Source organism: Cyprinus carpio, chromosome B21, assembly GCF_018340385.1.
Source record: "Cyprinus carpio isolate SPL01 chromosome B21, ASM1834038v1, whole genome shotgun sequence".
Lineage (NCBI taxonomy): Eukaryota > Metazoa > Chordata > Actinopteri > Cypriniformes > Cyprinidae > Cyprinus > Cyprinus carpio.
The window spans coordinates 12,728,757-12,751,449 of NC_056617.1; the positions used below are offsets into that span (position 1 = coordinate 12,728,757).

The window sequence follows — 22,693 nt, forward strand, 5'->3', positions numbered from 1 at the left end:
AGTTAGCTGCACACGCTACATACTACACACACACACACACACAAACAAACACACAAACACACAAAATGCAAAGGGATCGCAACAGAGAGCATTTTTATAGAAATTAAGTAAATAAAATCAACTAAACTGGCATAAATCTGAAAAAATAATACATATGCAAATATGGAACAAGCATGTTCCATAATTGTTGATAAATACTTTCTGAAATGAATAATAGTATGGATTACAGTCATAGCCATAGTGGTGACTTGTACTGTTTCTGCAAATGTATGTATAATAATTTGCAAAAAGCAGACCATTCCAAAATATATCAGACAATGTAAACAACAAACTCTAACTCCTGACAAAAATACAGATTTTTTATGTATTTCAAAATGTTTAAATATATATTCACAATATATATATATGATATATATATATATATATATATATATATATATATATATATATATATATATATATATCATAAAGTTGTGAGGAGAAGTTGAAGCATCAAGAAAATGAAGTGAAAATGAATGAGTCTCTATGGACCTCTATTGGATACATGTGGTCATTGCACTTTAATTCCTTAACTAGAAGAAAAAAAGTATTTCGGACTAACACCTCCAGATGGCAGCATTCTATCCCTAACACATAGAGCAATGTCCAAAAACTATTTAGATTTAATTAAGATCATCATTTAAGTGATTTTCTTTAAAAAATCATATTTCACTCATGTGCCAATTTATTATGGCCTAGCTATGTAATTGTGCAGTAAATAGGTAAAAAACTTAAAAATTTCCACAAAAACACAGCATAAATGTATAGTTCAGAAATAAATAAAAAAAATTATATATGGTTTTCCATATAAAAAATTTATATTTCCTTATGCAATCACTCTTTAAATGTCTGGGGTCAATCTGACCCCAAACATCTTAAGCATTATCCATTTTTAACAGTGATTAAGGGTTAAAACAGAACCACTGTAATCTCTGAACACATTCAGAACATTTATATAAATTGAAAGTGTCAAGGTATGGTCCAAATGCTGACTGTTGCATTGGATCAAGAAAAAAAAACATTTCTCTTGTCTTTGGTTTCATAATCTGTGAAATGCATATGCAATGCTTTACACATATCTCTGCAATTATTTTTACATAACTAGTGGTAATATTTTTTGACTGTGATGTGCTACTTCACTATACAGTGCAATCCTGAAAGTATTCACAGCGCTTCACTTTTTCCACATTTTGTTATGTTACAGCCTTATTCCATAATTGATAAAATTCATTATTTTCCTCAAAATTCTACAAACAATACCCCATAATGACAATATGAAAGAAGTTTGTTTGGAATCTTTGCAAATTTATTAAAACTTAAAAAAAAAAAAATGCAAAAAAAAAAAAAAAATCACATTGAGCTCAGGTACATCCTGTTTTCACTGATCATCCTTGAGATGTTTCTACAATTTGATTGGAGTCCACCTGAGGCAAATTCAGTTGATTGGACATGAAATGTCTTTTGTATCAAGGCACAGTCCCAATGAGCAAAGTGGCCTCCTTCATCCGTAAATGGAAGAAGTTGGGAACCACCAGGACTCTTCCTAGAGCAGGCCACCCGGCCAAACTGAGTAATCGGGGGAGAAGGGCCTTAGTCAGGGAGGTGACCAAGAACCTGATGGTCACTCTGACAGAGCTCCAGCGTTTCTCTGTGGAGGGAGGAGAACCTTCCAGAAGAACAACCATCTCTGCAGCACTCCACCAATCAGGCCTGTATGGCCAGAAGGAAGCCACTCCTCAGTAAAAGGCACATGACAGCCTGCCTGAAGGACTCAGGCCATGAGAAACAAAATTATCTGGTCTGATGAAACAAAAATTGAACTCTTGGGCCTGAACGGCAAGTGTAATGTCTGGAGGAAACCAGGCACCGCTCATCACCTGACCAATACCATCTCTACAGGGAAGCATGGTGGGGGCAGCATCATGCTGTGGGGATGTTTTTCAGTGGCAGGAACTGGGAGACTAGTCAGGATCGAGGGAAAGATGAATGCAGCAATTTACAGAGACGTCCTTGATGAAAACCTGCTCCAGAGCGCTTCACACCTCAGACTGGGGCGAAGGTTCATCTTCCAACAGGACAATGACCCTAAGCACAAAGCAGTGGCTTTGGGACAACTCTGTGAATGTCCTTTAGTGTCCCAGCCAGAGCCCAGACTTGACCCTGAATAAACAACCCTTTACTAAACATCAAAATAGATATCCACAAAATACTCCCCAACCAACGCTCCCCATCCAAGCTGATGGAGCTTGAGAGGTCCTGCAAAGAAGAATTGGAGAAACTGCCCAAAAATACGTGTGCCGAGCTTGTAGCATCATGCTCAAAAAGACTTGAGGCTGTAATTGGTCCCAAAAGTGCTTCAACAAAGTATTGAGCAAAGGCTTTAAATACTTACATACCTGTGAATTTCTTTTTTTCTTTTTTTTTTTTTTTTTACAAATTTGCAAAGATTTCAAACAAACTTATTTCATGTTGTCATTAAGGGGTATTGTTTGTAGAATTTTGAGGAAATTAATGAATTTAATCCATTCTGGAATTAGTCCGTAATAAAAAATGTGGAAGCGAAGCGCTGTGAATACTTTCCGGATGCACTGTACTATTCAACAGTACGTTGTCTAACACACAGCTGAAAAGGAGTACATAATACTTTTACTGGAGTAATATTTTATAAAGGTATCTGTACTAAGAACTTGATTTGTGTACTGTGTCCACCATTGATAAAACATAAAAAAATATTTTAATCCATTAGATTGTTTAATATTGCTAAAATTACAGCTTTCTCATGTAAATTACATTACTTACACAAAGCATCCAGTGTCCAGGTACCCAAACTGGAATATCCACAATGTCTTTCTGACCAACAACAGCCTAGACAATATATAGAAACTTTTCAGAGCCTAAAACTATAATGTTGTTTATATTTAACTATAGTACATTTCTTACACATGATAAACCATTTTAGAACTCACCGAAAAGGACAACTCAGGACAACTACAAAGCGGTGGAAGATTATAATTTTTCATAGCATATTGGCCTCATGGGCGGGCCTTGGCCAATTAAAGCTGCCATAAGGCTTGTTTGAGATGAGCAAAATCTGCGCAGAACCGATCACCGGTGATCACCGCGAGATGCATGCCGGTTAGAAAAGTGTCCGAGTTACGTCCGCCTTGCTCTGATGTCATGCTGACGTGTCAAAAAACTCGCGACGGCGAGGCGGCTGTGTTGACTGATCAGTCGAGTGCAGTTGCTCTCCACCGACTGCGCTATTCAAAAGCATGATGGGGAAACGACTGACTGACGACACAGCTTCATGCTCATTGGCTGAGAATGTCAACTGATACATTTTCTCTTTATTCTAAGAATTAGTTTACCCATTTATTAATATATTACATGCGAACTAAACAAAAACAAAACACGCCTAGTGAAGTTAAGAATTAGGACATGCGTTTATTTTATTAAATTTTTCTCTTAATTAGAATTCTTCCTTGTAATTTTCACTTTATTCTGTTGTATGTATGTGTGAATTAATAAATCAATCCATTAAAAATATACATGCATACATACATATCTAAATGGACTGTTTAGCCAGTATGTCTCATCTTTGTGTGGTTTCATCTAAGAAGTGTCAGGGTCTGGCTTAAAACAAGGAAAGAAATTCTGAAGAATGTTTGCTACAAGACAGCTTTGACTTGCATAGTGTGGAAAAATACTATGGACGTGAAATGATGGCAGAAACCTGCTTGTTTGCAAACATTTTTCTAAATTTCCTCCTTTGTGTTCAGCAGAACAAAGGATTGATGCACATGATGACAAAACAGTGGTATTTCGATTACATTCACTGCGTCTGCGATAAAAAATGCGAACGCGATCTCCTCCATTGCTGACGTTTGCAGGCGACAAAACAGCGAGATTCATTCCATTTTCTTTGGTTTTAATACTATTCTGGAGAAAGTGAGCATGTGTTTTTGTTGTTAACAGGCACAGTTTATTTGTGAAGGGTCCTGAGACAGGTGAGGGAGCGAGTGGACAGGGAGGACATCAAACTCAAACAAATACATTCTTCATTAGCTTAAAAGAAAAACAGTGGAGGAAAAAATGAGTTTAAAGTACAGTTTTTCCAATATATTTTTTAAATGTCATATTGTCATTCCTGCATTTAAAGTTGTAATCCGACAAAGGATGCAGCAAACCAGTGTAGTTTACCTGGCCTCGGTCTTGGCTAAGCCTGAGGTTCATCACAGTCTCCTCCATTATGAGTAAATCATAAAAACAAAAACGATCAATTCTGGCTCCACCTATCCTGTCAGGACTGTCCTCTCGTCTTACAGAGCATCCCCTCTTGAATGTGGACGGTCGCCAGGTGAAATTCTCATGAACAGGAAGCTGAGAATACGGCTACCCTCAGCAGAACACCTGCTTCGAAGAGGACATGGAGATTATACAAAGATAAACAGCCAGAGCAGAGCCTATGACAGGAATGCCAAACAGTTATGCCCACTGGAAGGACACGGTACGTGTCAGATGTGATGGAAAATGGGGACCTGTTGCGAAGGTCATCAAAGAGACAACACCAAGATCCTATGCGGTACTTACAGAGTATGGTAACACACTGCGAAGAAATCGCCATCACGAAACTGCTGAAAGTGCCAAGCACCTGTATTGAAAGTACAGACATAGTTATCTGTGATGGACTAACAGAGCAAACGCGAGTAGAAAAAAACTCACCTAGCTCTACAGCCGTCAACATCACAGAAAACTCACCTTCCACTGAGATAGGTGGGGGAAGACCAGGTCATCACACAATGAAACCTAAAAAACTGATAGAAAAGTCTTAAGTTAGGTTGTAAATAAGTGCTGTTAAAGTTATTTACTTAGTATTGACTCATATGCAACAAAGTTTTGTGCAGTTAACGTTAGAAATATGCAGCTAGATAGTGTTGAACTAACGTTTTTTTTTCTGTTATTGTGAATAAGTGCTGTTAAAGTTGACAGACCTTAAGTTGTTGTTAAAAAAACAAGGGGGAGATGTACTGATACTCATTTAGCTGTGTTGCCTTTGCAATAAAGCACTCTTGAGAATGGCAGTCTGTGTGATGAGTTCAGTCAATACAATAACCACAACCAATAACTAATTTTCACCAGCAGAGGTCAGTGTCAACTCAGTTTCTGAGCATCATCAGCTAGATATTTAATCATGCATTGCATATCCTCTTGTTTGCCAAGCAATTGCTTGGGAATATTTTATGAGCGTTGTGCTACATTTCTCTAATACTTCAGGATTTTCTCTTTTAACTGATTCTCTATTTTTTCCTTGTTTCCTCTGTTAGATTAATAACTGAAACCTTAGCCAAATGTTATCAGCAGCAATCACAAGACGATTGATTAATAATTCTTCATTTACATTATTCTTGCCATATCCTCAGAAGCAACTTGGTCTGTGATACTGGATATCAAGATAAAAATAGTAAAAAATTTAGACAGACAATAACACTGCAATCCCAGACACCTCATTCAATCTGTTATGTTTGGGGTAAAATATAATTTATCAGGCATTTAAAATATTCAAAACACAGAAAGCCCCAAAAGTAGTCATGATATATAGATGTAATCATTGCTCATATAACAAAAGTTACAACAAATTATGTCTTTCTGAAATCTGAGAAAAAAAAAAAAAATTTGTTTGGCGTTTATTTCGGTTGTTCCAAAGGTTTGCAATGGCTGTTAAACCCCTTCAAAAAAAAAAAACACTATTTTGCACATACAGTATTGTGCAAAAGTCTTGGGCCATTACTATTTTCAGCAACAGTAAATGGTTTTAAGCCAGTTATTTATATCTTTTGCTACAGTGTGTCAGTGGGAAATATCAGTATACATTTCCAAACATTACTTTTCCCATTAATTGTAATAATCAAGTGAGATTTTATGCATGTTAAAGAACCCCACACACAAGGAGGATACTTTCAAAAATAAAGCTATAAATAGATTTTATTTATCAATTAACTTCTATTAACTAAATCAAATCAGAATTTGGTGCAACCACCATTTTTTGTTAAAGAAGCTTTTGTCCTAGGCACACTTGCACATAGTTTTTTCAGGTTGCTTTGCAGGAAGGTTTCTTGAAGTGTCTTAGAGGTGTTGCCACAGTTTTTTCTGGATTTAGTCTGCCTCAGTTTTTTTCTGTTTCTTCATGTACACAGAGTGGATGATGGTGAGATCAGATCTCTGTGTGGAGCACTGGATGCTGTCAGACTGCTTGTGCATACAAAAATCTCACTAGATAATTACAATGAAAAAAAAAATGATTGTAAATAAAAACTAAAATTTAATACTGACACAGACAAAAAAAAAAATAAAAAAACAACCTTAAAAAAACTACTTTTTTTTGTTGTTGGTGAAAATACTAGTGGCCTAAGACTTTTGAACAGTACTGTATGCTGGATAGGTAGATTTGAAGCATGGATGTTGGTGTGAGCTGGTCCCCTCTTCCTGACTGAAATGCTGTGGCGAGAGCTTTGGATAAACAACAAACATTGATAAACCAAAGCAACACTGTAAAGAAGAGTGAGCCAGAATTCCTGCAGAATGATATGAGAGACAGACAAAATCATACAGAAAATGATTACATCACATTATTGCTTCTAAAAGGGTATCAAGCAATTGAAACTTACAGTGTCCCTAGTTTGTCACACGTGGCTTTACCATATTGGCTTTATTTTTGTTAAATAAATGATACGGTTTGATATGCCATGTGTGTTTACCTGAGGTTTTATTTTCTAAACTTTTTTAATGATTTTCCCAAATTTTAATATGATTTTTTATATTTTCATTCTTTTATCTTCAGTATGGACATATGAACAAAGTAATATAGACAAATATTACACATATCCACAATAAAAATAATCCACATTTTAAAAAAGTATGGGGAAAAAAAATCAGAAATGATTTTAAAAACAAATAACAATTAACTTTAATTAAACTTCACTTACCTAGTCACACCAGTTTTTATTATCCTTTCTTTTTTTAATGAAACATGGTTTATCACAAAATAGAATGAAATGCTGATTTATATTGATAGTGTGGTTTGTTTCATTCTGACGACAAACAAAAATGAGCTTAAAGTGGCAGTTTACAGGTGATTTAAACACAACAGCATAATTAATGAGGTAAAAACAGGAACTATTGAAGCTTTTTAGCAGCTCTGTTAATACTCTCAATCTTTAAATTGACATCACTGAATTCAATGATGAATTGCCTTTAACTGTCGTTATTGACACACTGTTTTCCTAATTAATGTTGTTCAGTTGCTTTGACACAATCTGTTTTGTTTAAAGCACTATGTAAATAAAGGTGACTTGACTTGACTTAAACTTTACACAGGATCATCTGCAAAAAAACATCATCGAAAACTGTTTTAAATGCTACATTTACCATACAACACTATAATATTTTCTATTGAAACATGGTTCAATTTTCTAATAACGATCAATAAAGAAATTGGAAATGATGACACCTTTTTAAGCTCAAAAAACAATTGTGGTGCTTCATGGCTTTCAAATACACATATTAAGAGCAATAAATAAATAAACAATCAAAAGTTGATAAAATAATAAATTGAATTAATAAATTGCTTAAGCAACTACAAAAATCTGATGAAAGTGAAAATACAGATGAATTTTCAGACATTATTTCCACGTGAAACTCTGTCCACAATAACATTCAGCTTTAGTCCAAAAAAACAAACAAACAAAAAAAAAACGTTTTCTACAAAACATTTTTAGAAAATTTTCTTGAAGCTGGTCTTAAAGATGAACTTTTATATGTAACATCTTCATATAACATCTTCTATAATAATGATGTTTTTGACTGATTTATATGAAAAAGAGCTTTTATTACTCAGTGCGTTATTGGGTCATATTTGGTGAGGACACAGCAACACACTTTAAATGTGCTTGAGCTACTTTAATTTCAGACAGCTGTTTTTAGTATGACGGTGTAGTGATCCTGACTGAGTGAAACTTTTCCCACACTGATCACATGTAAAAGGCTTCTTTCCACTTTGGACCTTCTCGTGTGTTTTTTCTCCAGTGTGAAATCTCTGGTGCCTTTTCAATGTCACAGCTGCGGTGAAGGTCTTCCCACATTCAAAGCACATGTGATCCTTCACACCACTGTGTCTTTTCTGGTGAATTCTTAAATTACCCAGCTGACTAAAACTCTTTCCACATGAAGAACATGTGTAAGGCTTCTCCTTTGTATGGACTTTCAGGTGGACCTTCAGGTGTTCTGCCCTAGGAAATGTTTTACCACATTGATCACAGTTATACGGTCTTTCTCCAGAGTGAGAACGCAGATGAATTTTAAGAGTGTATGTATGTCTAAAACTCTTCCCGCACTGATCACATGAGTATGGTTTCTCTCCAGTGTGGATTTTCATGTGTGACTTAAGGGCTCCTTTTAGTGTAAAACTCTTGCCGCACTGATCACACGTGTGCGGCTTCTCTCCAGTGTGGATCCTCTCATGATTCTTCAGATTTCCAGCCTGACTGAAACTCATGTCACAGTGTGAACACCTGTAAGGTTTTTCTCCAGAGTGAATTCTCTGGTGCCGATTCAATACAGCTGCTGTTGTATAAGTATTTCCACAATCAAAGCACATGTGATCCTTTGCACCGCTGTGACTTCTCTGGTGTAATTTTAAATAATCCATTCGTGAAAAACTCTTTCCACACAAACAAATGTACGTTTTCTGCTTTGTATGAACATTCAGGTGCCTCTTCAGGTTTTGTTGCCTCAGAAATGTTTTGCCGCACTGATCACAGTTAAATGGTTTTTCTCCAGAATGAGAACGCAGATGTAATTTAAGAGTTTTTGTTTGAGCAAAACTTTTCCCGCACTGATCACATGTGTGCGGCTTCTCTCCAGTGTGGATTTTCTGGTGATCATTAAAGCTTCCTTTTTGTGTAAAACATTTACCGCATTGATCACATTTGTAAGGCTTCTCTCCAGTGTGGGTCCTCACATGTATCTTCAGAGTCCCAGTCTTACTGAATCTCTTGTCACAGTGTGAACACTTGTAAGGTTTTTCTCCAGTGTGAACTCTCTGGTGCCCTTTCAATGCATCAGATCTAGTAAAGCTCCTCCCACAATCTAAGCAAATATGATCCTTCACACCGTTGTGTCTTTTCCAGTGAAATTTTAAATTATCCAGCCGAGTAAAACTCTTTCCACACAGAGAACACACGTGAAGCAGCTTCTTTGTATGAACTTTCAGGCACCTCTTCCGAGTTTTTTTGCTACACTGATCAGAGTTAAACTGTCTTTCTCCAGAATGAGAACGCAGATGTAATTTAAGAGTGTGTGCTCGTGCAAAACTCTTCCCGCACTGATCACATGTGTGTGGTTTCTCTCCAGTGTGGATTTTCATGTGAGGTTTAAGACTTTTTTTGGTTGTGAAACTCTTTCCACACTGAGGGCAGGTGAAAGATTCTTTGGCTCTTCTTTTCGGTGAGCAACTGAAAGATTTCTCCAGTTTTGACATGATGACGTTTCTCTTCCACCTAATTTGATTATTTGCTCTCCTCTTTCTCCTCCATCAGGTCTAAAATTAAAGATAGAAAGTCATCAGGCAATTTTCAATTTTGAGTGTTTGTGGTAGAAACAGACTATTTGAGACAGGAAATATATGCCAAAAGTGTTTAAAATTCCTATTATTATACTTTTAAACCATTATTCCTTGCAAACTGATGAGTGAGACATCAATAAAACATCAAAACAAATACAAATGGCACCCATCTTTACAGTGGTTGTAAAAATAGTACAGTACAATATTAAGGCTAACCATCTACTGTATAGTAGTAATATATCATTATGAATATAGCTTGCTTTTCTAATAACATTCACAAGCAGTTCACACAAAAGTGCATTGACAGGGCGTTATTTTAATGTTTCCAACTTGTGATGGATTTAAAAAGTCTTATTTAATTTGCAGACTCAATATGAAATATTTTAGCACTAACCCTTCCAATGCATTTTTTAAATTAACAATGCAAAGTAACTTAAACTGATTTATTACACAAAGGTACATGTCAAAAGCAAAATAATAAAATATCAAATTCCCAAATCCAGGTTTGACAGTCATATTATCATTCCAAACACTGAAACTATAATTCATACCAGCACAAAAACACAAAAGACACTAATTAGTGAATTTAACATTAGATCCACACACTGTTGTTTCAGTGAGCAGATGCCAGAAAAGCCACAAATGGTGGTTTACTCGAAGGATGAACAATACAGAAATGATATCAATAATGTTACATAAAAAGTAGTTTTTGGATTGTATAAATACAATCTGAAACAAACTGAACAGCTCAACTTACCTCAGAAGACTCAACTCTGAGAAAGTGAGTGTGAGGGCGCTAGTGGTGATGCATCTTATTCTCTTCTGTTTATTGGCAGTTGGCAGACCAGCTTTAGGTGCTTTACTGAAAAAAGATGGAGAAGTTTAATAACCAAGTAATTTAACTTCATCTTTATTATTCTCAAATCTAAAGTAACATGAAGTGCATTTTATTTGTATTTTTCCATAACTTTTGGACAATAAACAAATTCTGCACTTGTCATAAATATTTGTTTAGTTTATGCATACATAATTCTGCACTCGCATATAATCTCTTACCATAAACTAAACATCTCTTACAAGGGGTAATAGTGGAACAAAGTAACAGGGGCCCTGAGGGAGGCCGGCAACAAAGATTTACTGATAATTCATAATATCATGACAACAAAACATATTTATAATGACATACTGTCAGTAGAAAGAAAGTTTTGCAAGACTAATTTTCCTGTAAAAAATGACTTTTTTTTTTTTTATTTGTCTGGAAGCATTGGTCCTCCCATGTTATCACTGCCCTCTATCAAAAAAAAAAAAAAAAATTGAGAATAAGGCTGCAGGAGCTGAGACAGTTGTTTCTCTGGATTTGTTGTGTACAGGAACATGGAAGTGTAATGGAACCTCGTTGTCGGAAGAGACAGGGTGGGTTATGAACGTGTAATTCGAGGAACATATGAACAGCGAATGAGCTTGCTCTGCGCTATAACAGTGATCACGGAAGAATAAACATACTGAGAGAGCTCTGAAAGCCACTAATGCTTATCAGATTGCATAATTCAGTGGAAAATGAAAAGAAACGACCATTCTGTCTTAAGAAATATTAAGTAAATGTGTCAATATTTCTCAAAGTATGTGCACTTTTGGACTGAAAGCCCTAATGGACGTTAGGGCTGCACACTTAAAAGAATACTCCACTATTTTTGAAAATAGGCTCATTTTCCAACTCACCCTAGAGTTAAAGAGTTGAGTTTTACCATTTTCGAATCCATTCAGCCGATCTCCGGATCTGGCGGTAGCACTTTTAGCTTAAAGGGTTACTCCACTGCAAAATGACCTTGACAGTGTTACTTACTTTTCAGTCTATGGGACAGTCTCAAGCCTACCAGTTTTCATCCAAAATATCTTAAATTGTGTTCTGAAGACGAACAAAGCTTTTACAGGTTTGGAACGACATGGGGATAAGTGATTAATAACACAATTTTCATTCTGGGATGGAGTACCCCTTTAACTTAGCATAGATCATTGAATCTGATTAGACCGTTAGCATCTTGCTCAAAAATGACCAAAGAGTTAATTCCTCAGCACCTGAAAATAGTCCCGGCTAGGTAACTTCCAATAAGCCTATTCTGTGTGGCATATTTGCAGATGGAGATTTACTACTGATCACTGAACCATGCTTCACTGACAAGATGCGCATGACTATCGCAGCTTTTGCCTTATCGTGATTGCGATTTCATTTAGATTTATCGTGCAGGGCGGTATACCGGTTCATACCGAAAAACCGGTGTGTATATTATATTTGTATATTAATTTTTAATATACCGACATACCGTTGTATTTAATTACTCAACGTTCCGAACGTTATGCTGCGCCGCGGCCGCGCGACACTGTTTCAGACGGACGCTTTACAATGTTGCACTTCTAAGCAGCGACTGCGAGGCGTGGTGAGGATAAAACACAGTAGTGCTCTGGTGTTACGTTCCGTCTGCAGTGCGTATGCGTTGCGTATTTTTTTTTTACATACCCATGTTAACGGATTCCAGCGTTCATACTGCACGAGGTTGCGGTCCATCAGTGCTTTCCAGGAGCGGTGCGTCTGCAGCAGTGCAGCGATCGTTTTACGTACCGAGTCTATTTTTGCTGTACTGCACGCGCTGCATTAAAGTGAAAGCGCATTGTTCGCGGGAAAAATGAACATGGATTGACACGGAAATGCAGTCATTTCACAATAAATGAATACTAATTAAAACTGTTTCACACGCAACACATTGGTTTTTGGCTAGGTTTAAAACAAGAAAAAGTGCACTTTTAGATAAACAAGGAAAACAATATATATATTCACTTTTATGGAGGCAGAAAAACAAAGTTCATTAAGACCCGTGCGGTTGCTTGTGATAAAGATTTAAATGCAAAAGGCATGAGACTGTTTCTGTCTGTGGTGTTTTAATTTTAAAATATTTTAACAAGAAAAGTAGGCTAATTATTGTGTTTAAATGTTTTGCTGCTTGCTTGAGCAGCTTATTATACAAACCTAGAAGTAAAATTCATAAATAATGCGTTGTTTATATTTATTTAGTTTAAACTAATGTCTATAACTATGAAAGATTGTTACTGTTCTGTGATAAAAGACTCACAATGCTGAAGAAAAATATATAAATATATATATATATATATATATATATATATATATATATATATATATATTTTTTATTTTTTTTTTTTTTTTTTTATATGATATGAAATCAAAACAATGAACAAATGTTGTGTGTTTTGTGGACTAAACCGATGCGGATCAGTAGCGGACTGCAAACGCGTCCTGTGTGAAAGCACAATGAGTCCGTGCTGCGCGCTGCTTATGCACTGCAGACGGAGTATGTGTGAAACAGGCGTTACAGGGAAGATGGATGCTGCAGAACTAGTAGAACATGACACAGAAGAACTTGTGCCAAAAAAGGAGCAGAAAATGCATTGTACACCTGATTATGCATGAACAAAAATCCGACGTCAACCAAACAACCATTTTATGCAGGTGTCGGGCTAAAAGCACGCCTTGTAATATCAACCAGCAGAAAATGCATTGTACACCTGATTATGCATGAGAAAAAAAAAAAAAAAACATCATAAACCTAGAAACCGGCATAATTTTAGAAAAAAACCGTGATATAAATTTTTGTTCAAACCGCCCAGCACTAGCTTTTGCCTAATCATGATTGTGATCATTTGCATGTGACTGTCTGAGTTTGTCGACAGCCAGAAGCAGGACAAAGTTTGACAGAAAGGACAGCCTTACATTTCTCTATGCAGGAAAACCCTGTATGTGAAACATTTAAAGTTTTACAGCATAGACTATTTAAAATACCTCCAAGAGTTTTAAACACTGGTCTGTTATTGATGGCATAAAGCGAATCATGATCAGTTGCTTATCTGTCAGTCATTAGGCCTCTTGGGTGGTCATTCAAAGTGGCCATGGTTCCCAGACCTTCTAACATCAGTCTGTAGGTCTAGCTATGAGAGACTAATAGTGCCATAACTTTGACTTAATATCTTGAACATTTAGGCTAATTTATTTAGCTAAATCTTTTTAACTAACTAATTTTAAATTAACTATTTATTAGTGTTAGCGTTCTTCACATATGATAATTGAAAATTAATGTTTCTCTAACATTTTTTTTCACTTTGCCTCAAGCATGATTTAATAAATTACAACTTTTATAAATGAAAAGAGATAAGCATAAAAATGTTAATAAATATCTCAGACATAATTTTACATGTGTCTATATTAAGTAAATGGCAACATCATATTTTTTCATCTTAAAGATTTCTTCATTTACTGTAGTTTAAACATGTTGACATCATTATATATATAGAAAGTTTCATTAACATACTGACTAAATTAATACATTTTATTGATAATATTTTTTCATTTACTGTAGTTTAAACATGTTGATATCGTTTGCATCAAAATTACATTTTCTTTCTTTGACACTCAAAAGTTATATAAAAATACCCTCACTTTTTCTTTAAAGCAAAAACTACCATTTATGTCCCTTAGTGTCACAAAACGTCATATGATGTGACACACATAAAAGAATCTTTAAAAAATAAATAAAACGCTTTAGACTGAGTATTGCTTTAGGAGGGATATAATCGTCGCTCTTCTTAAAATGGCAAAAGGACGACAGCAAAGTTTGTCTCATTGTCAAAGTTTGTTTTGAAAATGTCCAACAAATCATGGGTAACAAAAAATATTTATTCATAATTTAATATTAAATAATAAAAAAAAAAACACAATATGGAAATAAGTGTCTAACAATGAATATATTTTTTCCCCTTAATTTTTAATGTCCCACCATGAAACATTAATAGCATTGATGAATTTAGTGGCCCATTATAATAATCCTCAAAAATTAGACACATACACAGTTTTTATGTCACTACCCACCTCTTGTAATAAATTTATAAAGTCCTCACACGGGCTCAATATAAAGTATTTTAGCATTAACCCTTACAATACATTAATTGTAAGGACGTAAAGTACCTAACTTAAATCTATTTTGCAAAAGTTAATTTTAAAAATAGGAATAAGAGAAAAATGGGAATAAAATCAAACATCCAAACAATAATTCGAATCACAGGAGGTCTTACATTCCTCCCAATTGTTTACGATATATCCCCTATGTTTATATTAGTCAGCAGACGCCAGAAAAGACCCACAAATAGCGCTATATCCGACGAAAACAGTACACAAATGGCTTCGAAATTGTTACTGTGTCATGATTATGATAAATGTTATGATTGTATAAATAAAAGCCCTCCTCACCTCAGAAGATTCACTGCTAAGTGAGTGAATAAAGTCGCTGCGCGTGGAGACCGCTTCTTCTTCTTCTTTTCTGTTCCTTCGCGGTTGCAGGTGCATTACCGCCACCAACAGAGAGAAAAATAATATGGGTGCTTGTCAAACAGAAAGCTGGATGCAAGCGATCACATGCTCTTCCTAAACCTTCAATGCTAGAATAAGACGATCTATCTAGTAAGTGCGAATGTAGCTATACCTTGTAAATGTTTCGTTCTCCTCGGACAGGGAACAAGAATACTTAAATTATAATTTGAAGACAAATTATAATTTGGAGGTTTATGACGTGACAACCTAGAGTCGATATGCAGCCTTCCATTTAAGATGCACCCAACATCTGTTGCCGATTTTGTTCTCCTACACCTCCACCATACATTGCAAACAAATTCAGACTACCTCTTACTTGCGCTCTGAGCTTCGGTCCTACACCTGAGTTCAGAAAACTTTCAGAAAAAAAATATTATAAAACAAAAAATGAACTCTATGACGTCAACCTGAACGTTCACCTTCACCATATACTGTAGGCCTTCTAGTATGAAAGAGCAACAGCCAACTCTGTAACAAACTTAAGGATGAAAGTTGAAACCGCTCGTCCTAAAGATGAACTTTGTTCACTTGACAACGTTTTTTTTTTGCATAAACATTTGCTGACAAAGGTTTTGTGTTACCCTGAGAAACTGTGCATTCTGCAAGTGAACAAAAAAAATATAGAGGGAGCACAAAAGTAAAATAGTTTTCCTCCATTCTCATATTTTTGTCCTTGTCCTAGAATAAAAATGGTAGATAAAACAAGTTGAGTCAGTGATTAATCTGTGAACAAATATAAAAATTAAATAAAAATAAAAACAAATGAGATTTCTGTCTTTATTGGCTTGCAAGAGCAACACAAGGAGAAGATAATCAAAGCAGTAGCCAGTTACAAAGCTAGATGACAGTTTATCTTTACATCTGCACTTGTACGTCAAAGTGGTAGAGCTTTTGTTCACCGTTTTTGGTTTTAGGTTGTTTTTACATGGTTTATCAGAATATAATGAAGAGATTTATGCTGATGGTGTAGTTTGCCTCAGCTGTTGACACCGATCAAATGAACTTCATCATGCAGTATACAAAGTAAATTCTAAAGAAATGCAACACTGTTAGTTTAACATCCACATCTCTGATGCCAACCAATGTGCATGCCTATTTTAGTTCGGGGTGTAAACATGTTTTCCTCTCCTCACAGATTTCCAAGAGATGTACTTGTTTTCAGACCCATTTATCCTGGGTTAACTGCCTACACTGAAATTCTGGAGGGGTTCCTTCTGTTGAGAATATCTCATTTGTGCTGCCTCCACAACTGTTTCTTTATTTGAAACTAGGCAGAGTGCCGAACTGACAGCAATTATGGCTTTTATGGCTGAAGTGAGGAGGATTGGAATTTCCTGTGTTGGGCTCTTTTTACATGCGGCCGTCTTGTACTGCTTCTTTAAACCCTACTCTAGCATCATCTTCCCCTAAAAATAAGAAGACCATTTACAGTAAATATGTAAAAACTCTTCCCACACTGATCACATGTGCCTGCTTCTATCCAGTGTGGAGCTCCTCATGTGTTTTCAGATGTCCTGACTGACTGAATCTCAGTCAGGACCTTTGAAATCGAACAAAAATGGCAGACATGCTGAATGAAAATGCAAATTCAATTACTGACGTAGATGGAGCTCTTTCACACTAAATAACAATATTTGCCCTGAGTCAAGCACTGAATGTGCTCTTCCCTGACACTAAGCTAAATTGCACCATGCTTCTCACAGGTTCACCATGAAGGGCTGCCTGCGCAAGGTCACAATCTACTTCCAGATCCAGTTCATTTATAAAGCACATAATAATGCAAAGGTGTTGTCCACAGTTGTTTTGTTTATTGTACACAAAAGTAGTAGTAATTAAAAGAAATCTCTCAGACTTTTTAGTGTGATAAAGTCTCTTAAAACATCTTCATACTCTTAAAAAAACAATATCTGTGACTCTCAACACTCACGTATGATCAAGCACTAATGTAAAATCACCAAAGACTTGATAATTGTCTAATAGGCAATATTGTGGCTCACGATAGGCTACATTCGATCCACTCATGCTACTTTTCCAGGTTTTCTTGAAGTAACGCTTTCATTCTGGCTTTGGCGGTGCATAAAGGTCAGCTTCTGTAATAGCACCATTTTTCTCTAAAAAAATTTAGTAAGACCTATGTTTGTTTTCCCATTTTCCAGTCCTTGAATCCATGTGTCTGAAATTCAAGTACTTAAAAGAAGCATGGGCACACTGGTGTTAATAAAACAGACATGTAGCTCTTTACAGCTGAATAAAATCAAGCACAAAATTACACAATTAAAATGCAAAGGCACTCAATAAAACAATACGCTGTCAAGAATGAACTAATTAATAAAAACATTTTAAAAACAGAGACAGTTCTGTGGATTGGAAGACTATTCCATAAAAATTGAGCCTTCACTTAAAAATAATAATAATAATAATAACAATAAAACAATAATAATAATGATGCCTACTATCATCTTTCATTTTATATTTGGCTTAGATATATTTTAGCCCTTTTGCTCTATTTCTTTTTGCTCTGTAATGCTGCTTTATTTCATTTGTAATTTGTTCCACCTTTATGCATTAGGAATTATTTAAATAGCAACACATTAAAGCTACTACAATACATTTTACCTTTGTTAAATGCTGTAGGTTTAGCTTGAATAGTTTATATTTATGAATTGATGTTCCCGTTCTAAAAGCAATACAAATACTTATTTTCATTTTTGTGGTCCCTCATCCGATGGTGTCTGGTCCAGTCCTGTTGATTTCACAATGTAAAACCAACCAGATCTGAACAGCCGCTGTTCACTGTCTAGGCTGTTAAGGAGAAGTCAAAAGAGAAAATAACCAGTGTTGGCTGTAATAAGTTGAATATTATGGTATTTCAATTACTTTTTTTAATAACAAGTGTAACAGATCACACTAATATTAAACTTCTGTAATCTTATTAGTTATCATGTTAATATGACATGACAAAACATGTTTACTCACTTCAGGTTAATTGGAAAGTCAGTTGGAGTCTTTAAGTGCTTTACTGAGCTGCTTCCTTGAGTTTCCTATTTTATTCTTTTTCAGATCAAGTTCTTTTAAAAAATGCAAAGCTTTCGTCTTAGCCAAATGCTGAGCCAAACAAGCAACATCCGTAATGCCACAGTCATTTAGGCTAGAAAAAGACAGAGGAAGAGACTTCCACTTTAACCCAGTTTTAAATTAACAAAATTTCACAAGTGAAATCAATAATTTAAATGGGAATCTAATATGCTGAGTGTCTTAAGATTTAAAAAAAATAACAAGAAAAATAATCAAAACCAAAAAAAAAAAAAAAAAATCTTTCTTTTTTTCTTCTTTTTTTTGGGGGGTTGGCTTTTTCGAGATTTAGTTTTTTATTACATTCTGCCAAAAATGTGATTGTTTGCAATTTTCATTCCTTGAAATGTTCCTAGTCCCTTAAAAAAAAGAAAAGAACATCAGGTCATTTAATGACCAAATGACCATCTCATCACTGAATTAAAAAAAGGGAATTTTATGTCTTCAAAATTCATGTCATGAAAAGAAAAAAAAAAAAACCTTCACGATGCATCCTGAAATAAAATGTGAAATATTTAAGTGGATATTGAGTGTAAAGTGTTTTTGGTTTTTTGAAACTGTTTACGTAACTAAGTATTTGATTCTTGTAGATCAGAGGTTTGTCCAATCCTGCTCCTGGAGGGCCACGGTGTCCTTTAGTAGGACATTTTGGTTTCAACTCTAATTAAACACACCTGAAGCATATAATTAAATATATTTAAGATTACAGCAGACACAGGTGTGTTGGAAACAGGTTGGAGCTAAACTCTGCAAAAAGTGGCCTCCAGGAGCCCCTCTAATGAACAAAGGCTTCTTACCTCAATCTCTCCAGTTTACAGTCTAAATTCTTCAGTATGTCACATAAGTGCTTCACTCCTTTGTTTTTTACTTTATTCCCACTAAGATCCAGCTCTCTCAGGTGTGATGGGTTTGATTTCAGAGCTGAAGTCAGAGAAGAACAACTTCATCTGTTATATCGCAGTATCTTAACCTAAAACAGGGGAAATGAGACAAACAAACCTCTTATTCCATAACGGTATATCATCTTCATGGAAAACAGAGTAGGGTGAATTCAACCAATCTGAAATGACGTCATATCCATATGTTCTTCAGTTTTACTTCAAATATATCAGGGCCTTAAAACGTCAGGTTAAACCTGTCGAAGGAATTTTAAACAATTTGATTCTTGTGTTTGAATGTTCCTCACCTCAATCTCTCCAGTTTACATTGTGAATCCTTCAGTACATCACATAAGTGATTCACCCCTGAGTTTTTCATTTGATTCTCACTGAGGTTCAGCTCTCTCAGATGTGATGGGTTTGAACACAGACCTAGAATCAGGATCAGACACTGTTTCTCTGTAATTCTGCATCCACACAGACTGAAGACAGAAAGAGAAAAGAGAATGAATCAAATCTATGTTCAGTTCATGTGTGGAATTAATCATACTGGCTAAATGCCATAACAGGATAAATGCCATACAGTGGACTAATACAACAGCCAAACAATCTGGGATTTGTATACTTGTACATCCTCTGGAATCACTTTCCTTTAGACATATTAAAGTAAAAACTACATGTAATGTATATGAGATACAGGATTAACTATATAAACAATAATAATAATAAAAAAATACAAGGAAATTTGGTACATTAATCAATCAATTTGTTGAGTGTAGTTTTTAATTTGCTTATAAATGTAGATGCAGTCAAAAGGTCTATAGTGCTGGGAAAAACCTATGTAACTCTGCCAAAATTATCTAACACCATTCATTGTTAGACTGTTTTTTAGTCTATTGTCACTTCTTTCTCATTTCACAGTAAAGATTTGTCCCATTTCAGCATATAAAACAATTTTCAACAAATTTAGTTACAAAGTTTCAAATGTTTCAGAGTTTAAATTTCTTGCTACTGACACACATACTAAATCATCAAACCATTAGTTACAGCATAATAAACTTTCATCATGCTGTAGCTGCTGTACAGTATAATGTTACTAACTCCAGTATTTCCAGCTTGCATTTTGGGTTCATCAGTAGATCACAGAGGTATTTCACTCCAGAGTCTCGTAGTTCATTCTCACTGAGGTTCAGTTCTCTCAGGTGTGATGGGTTTGATTTCAGAGCTGAAGTCACAGCAGAACAACCTTCATCTGTACCATCACAGCATCCTAACCTAGATTGGGAGAAATATGATCAAAAGAACAAACACAGTCTCATTCTGTCTTAGTCAGTGAACAAACACCAAAACAATGAATAGTAGTTCTTTCATGCATGTAAATGTTCCTCACACTGCAGTCTCTCCAGTTTACAGGTTTGAAACCTTCAGTACGTCACATAAGTGATTCACTCCTGTGTTTTGTTAGTTCATTTTCCACTGAGGGTCCAGCTCTCGCAGATGCGAAAGGTTGAACGCAGGGCTGCTGAACTTAGACTGAAGACACTGTTTCGCTGTTAATACTGCAATCCACTACATACTGAAAATAAAAAGAAAAAAAAGTGAAATTGAGCTCAGATCTATTAATGACTAGTCCCTTATTAAGAGCTACAAGCTACAGTTTTAGTTTAATTCCCAGTACTAATTTGATTTGTGTAAGAAAAATTTTAGATTTTATGCTTAGACGTTGTACTTTGTATATCTATTCAATATTATACCTGTTATTTTTTGCCAACTTTTATTTGGTCAAAGTATAATTTTTTCAAGTACCGCTAACAGTCATAGATTGCCATTCATTTTATTTTCTCTCTGTCTGTGTAAGAGGTATGTGTGAAGAGTGGAAGGAATGTTGTTGCAACTCTGGATAGTATTTTATGGTCTCAACCATTTCTGTGTTTCGTTTGTTCCACATGTTTGGGTGGATGAACATAGATTTAATTCCATTCAGATTATCTACAAAGAATTTGCTCTTTGTTAAAACGCCAATGTGGACGTCTTTAATGCATGCACTTGAGTCTAATTGAATTCAGGAGTCCCAAAATGTTTTAAACACCGTAATTAACAAGCGTGATCATTTGAGGGAAATATCCAGAATGTGCAGTGACTATAAATCGATGTGTAACACTGAGTTGTTGTTGTCTTTAAATACATCCTAAAAAACAGTAAGGAAGCGTGTAAGTCTAACGCTCGTATGTGATTGTTCCACGTTGAATTCTGGGTTCTCTCAGCAAGGCCAAACTTCATAGCCAGGGTTTTTCAACTCCTAGTGGATTTCACACTCAGGTCCAGCTCTCTCAGGGTGTGACATGGGTTGATTGCAAGAGATGAGGAAGTCAGAGCCACAGTAGCACCCTTCATTTGTCAATATCACTCACGATATCTTAACCTGCATTGAGAAAGGAGAGCAGAAAATAAGAGGAGAAGCAAACTTCATAACAAAAAAATAAACAAAGGGAAGAGGAAGAGCATTTTTATTTCACCATATCACCAAAAAAAAAAATAAAAACACAAATAATTGAAAGACATTTTTCCTCAGCTCATCTCAACCCTCAGTCTCCTACAGTTTTACAGGTGGAATCCTTCTGTTACGGCACATAAGAATCTTCACTCCTTCTCCTCTGTGTTTTGTAGCATAGTTCCTCACTGAGATTCAGTCTGCTCCTCAGGTTGATGGGTTTGTGTTTTCAGAGCTGAAGTCAGGATGAGACCACTGTGTTCTTTCTGGTATACTGCATTCCACGACAGACTGATAGACAGAAGAGTAGAACACAAAACCAATGAATCGAGTATCTAAGGTTGATGACCCAATAGAAGTGTTAAAAGTTTGAAGTCCCCCATTCAGTAGTTTGTTTTTTTCGCACGTTGAAAAGCACGTCTATACATTAATGCAGCTCAGAATGTCAGGCATTCATGAAAATGTAACTGTTGTGCAAGAATTATTCTACTGTAATTCTACAAACATGTTTTTTCCTGCTGAGCAGCAGTGGGTTGTCATTCCAGTTCGGCGCTTTGCGCGCGGGCCACCGGGCAGCTCTGGGCTAGCATGATGTTTGTGCACAGTCTCCGCGTGGGGTTTAACCACAGCGGCCTAGATTCAGCTGATAATCAGGCTCTTTTAGAGCAGGTGAGCTCCATGTATGAACTTGTCCCCTGTTTCTGCACCCCCCCCTTGACATGGTCCATACACGGTGTTCATGGTACTTTTCGCTACTGTCCCTGAGCAGGGGAAATCTGTTGAAGTTTACCGTCACGTGTTGGAAAGCATTCATTCGATGGATAGATGCCGTTGCGCGGAGATATGCCGTCTTCACAGCCGCAAGTGTGACATGCATATACTCCCGGTCGTTAAATAATAGATGACAATTTAAATTCAGCTGACTGCTCACAGGTTCGGACACGGTTAAATGCACTCTGAATGTAAACATTCGGTTCACTGTCGAACCTAGAATCATCACGGATATCCTGTGATAGCTCACAACGTGAGGTGGGGAAGATTGCGCAGGGGGACAAGCTTAGTGTTCAGAATAGAACGCAAAACATCGTCTAACGCCGATAAGAGAGACATGCAAAAAAAATGAGCAGAGCAGGGGGGGGTTGCGAGGACTGGAATGTGAAGAA

The 22,693-nt window shown here is 35.9% G+C and overlaps 2 protein-coding genes and 1 long non-coding RNA gene across 3 annotated transcripts in view; all 3 read right to left on the reverse strand.

Annotated features, from left to right (window-relative positions):
* Positions 1-22,693, reverse strand: part of LOC109064874 (protein NLRC5-like) — a 203,928-nt gene that overhangs the window by 74,885 nt on the left and 106,350 nt on the right. The window lies entirely within an intron of this gene.
* On the reverse strand, positions 7,632-15,156 carry LOC109077472 (gastrula zinc finger protein XlCGF57.1-like). The gene is made up of 3 exons (XM_042748196.1): positions 14,970-15,156; positions 10,416-10,520; positions 7,632-9,634 (listed from the first exon to the last, which is right to left on the reverse strand). Exon 3 carries the CDS (start codon positions 9,572-9,574, stop codon positions 7,991-7,993), a length of 1,584 nt encoding a protein of 527 aa, XP_042604130.1. The 5' UTR covers positions 9,575-9,634; positions 10,416-10,520; positions 14,970-15,156; the 3' UTR covers positions 7,632-7,990.
* On the reverse strand, positions 18,091-20,207 carry LOC122141281. Its single transcript, XR_006157660.1, has 4 exons — positions 20,141-20,207; positions 19,348-19,521; positions 18,959-19,131; positions 18,091-18,237 (listed from the first exon to the last, which is right to left on the reverse strand). It is a non-coding gene; the product is annotated as an uncharacterized LOC122141281 (long non-coding RNA).

Bases quoted from the DNA above. Each gene is read 5' to 3' on its own strand.
- LOC109077472 (XM_042748196.1), bottom strand. From the start codon at position 9,574: ATGTCAAAACTGGAGAAATCTTTCAGTTGCTCACCGAAAAGAAGAGCC.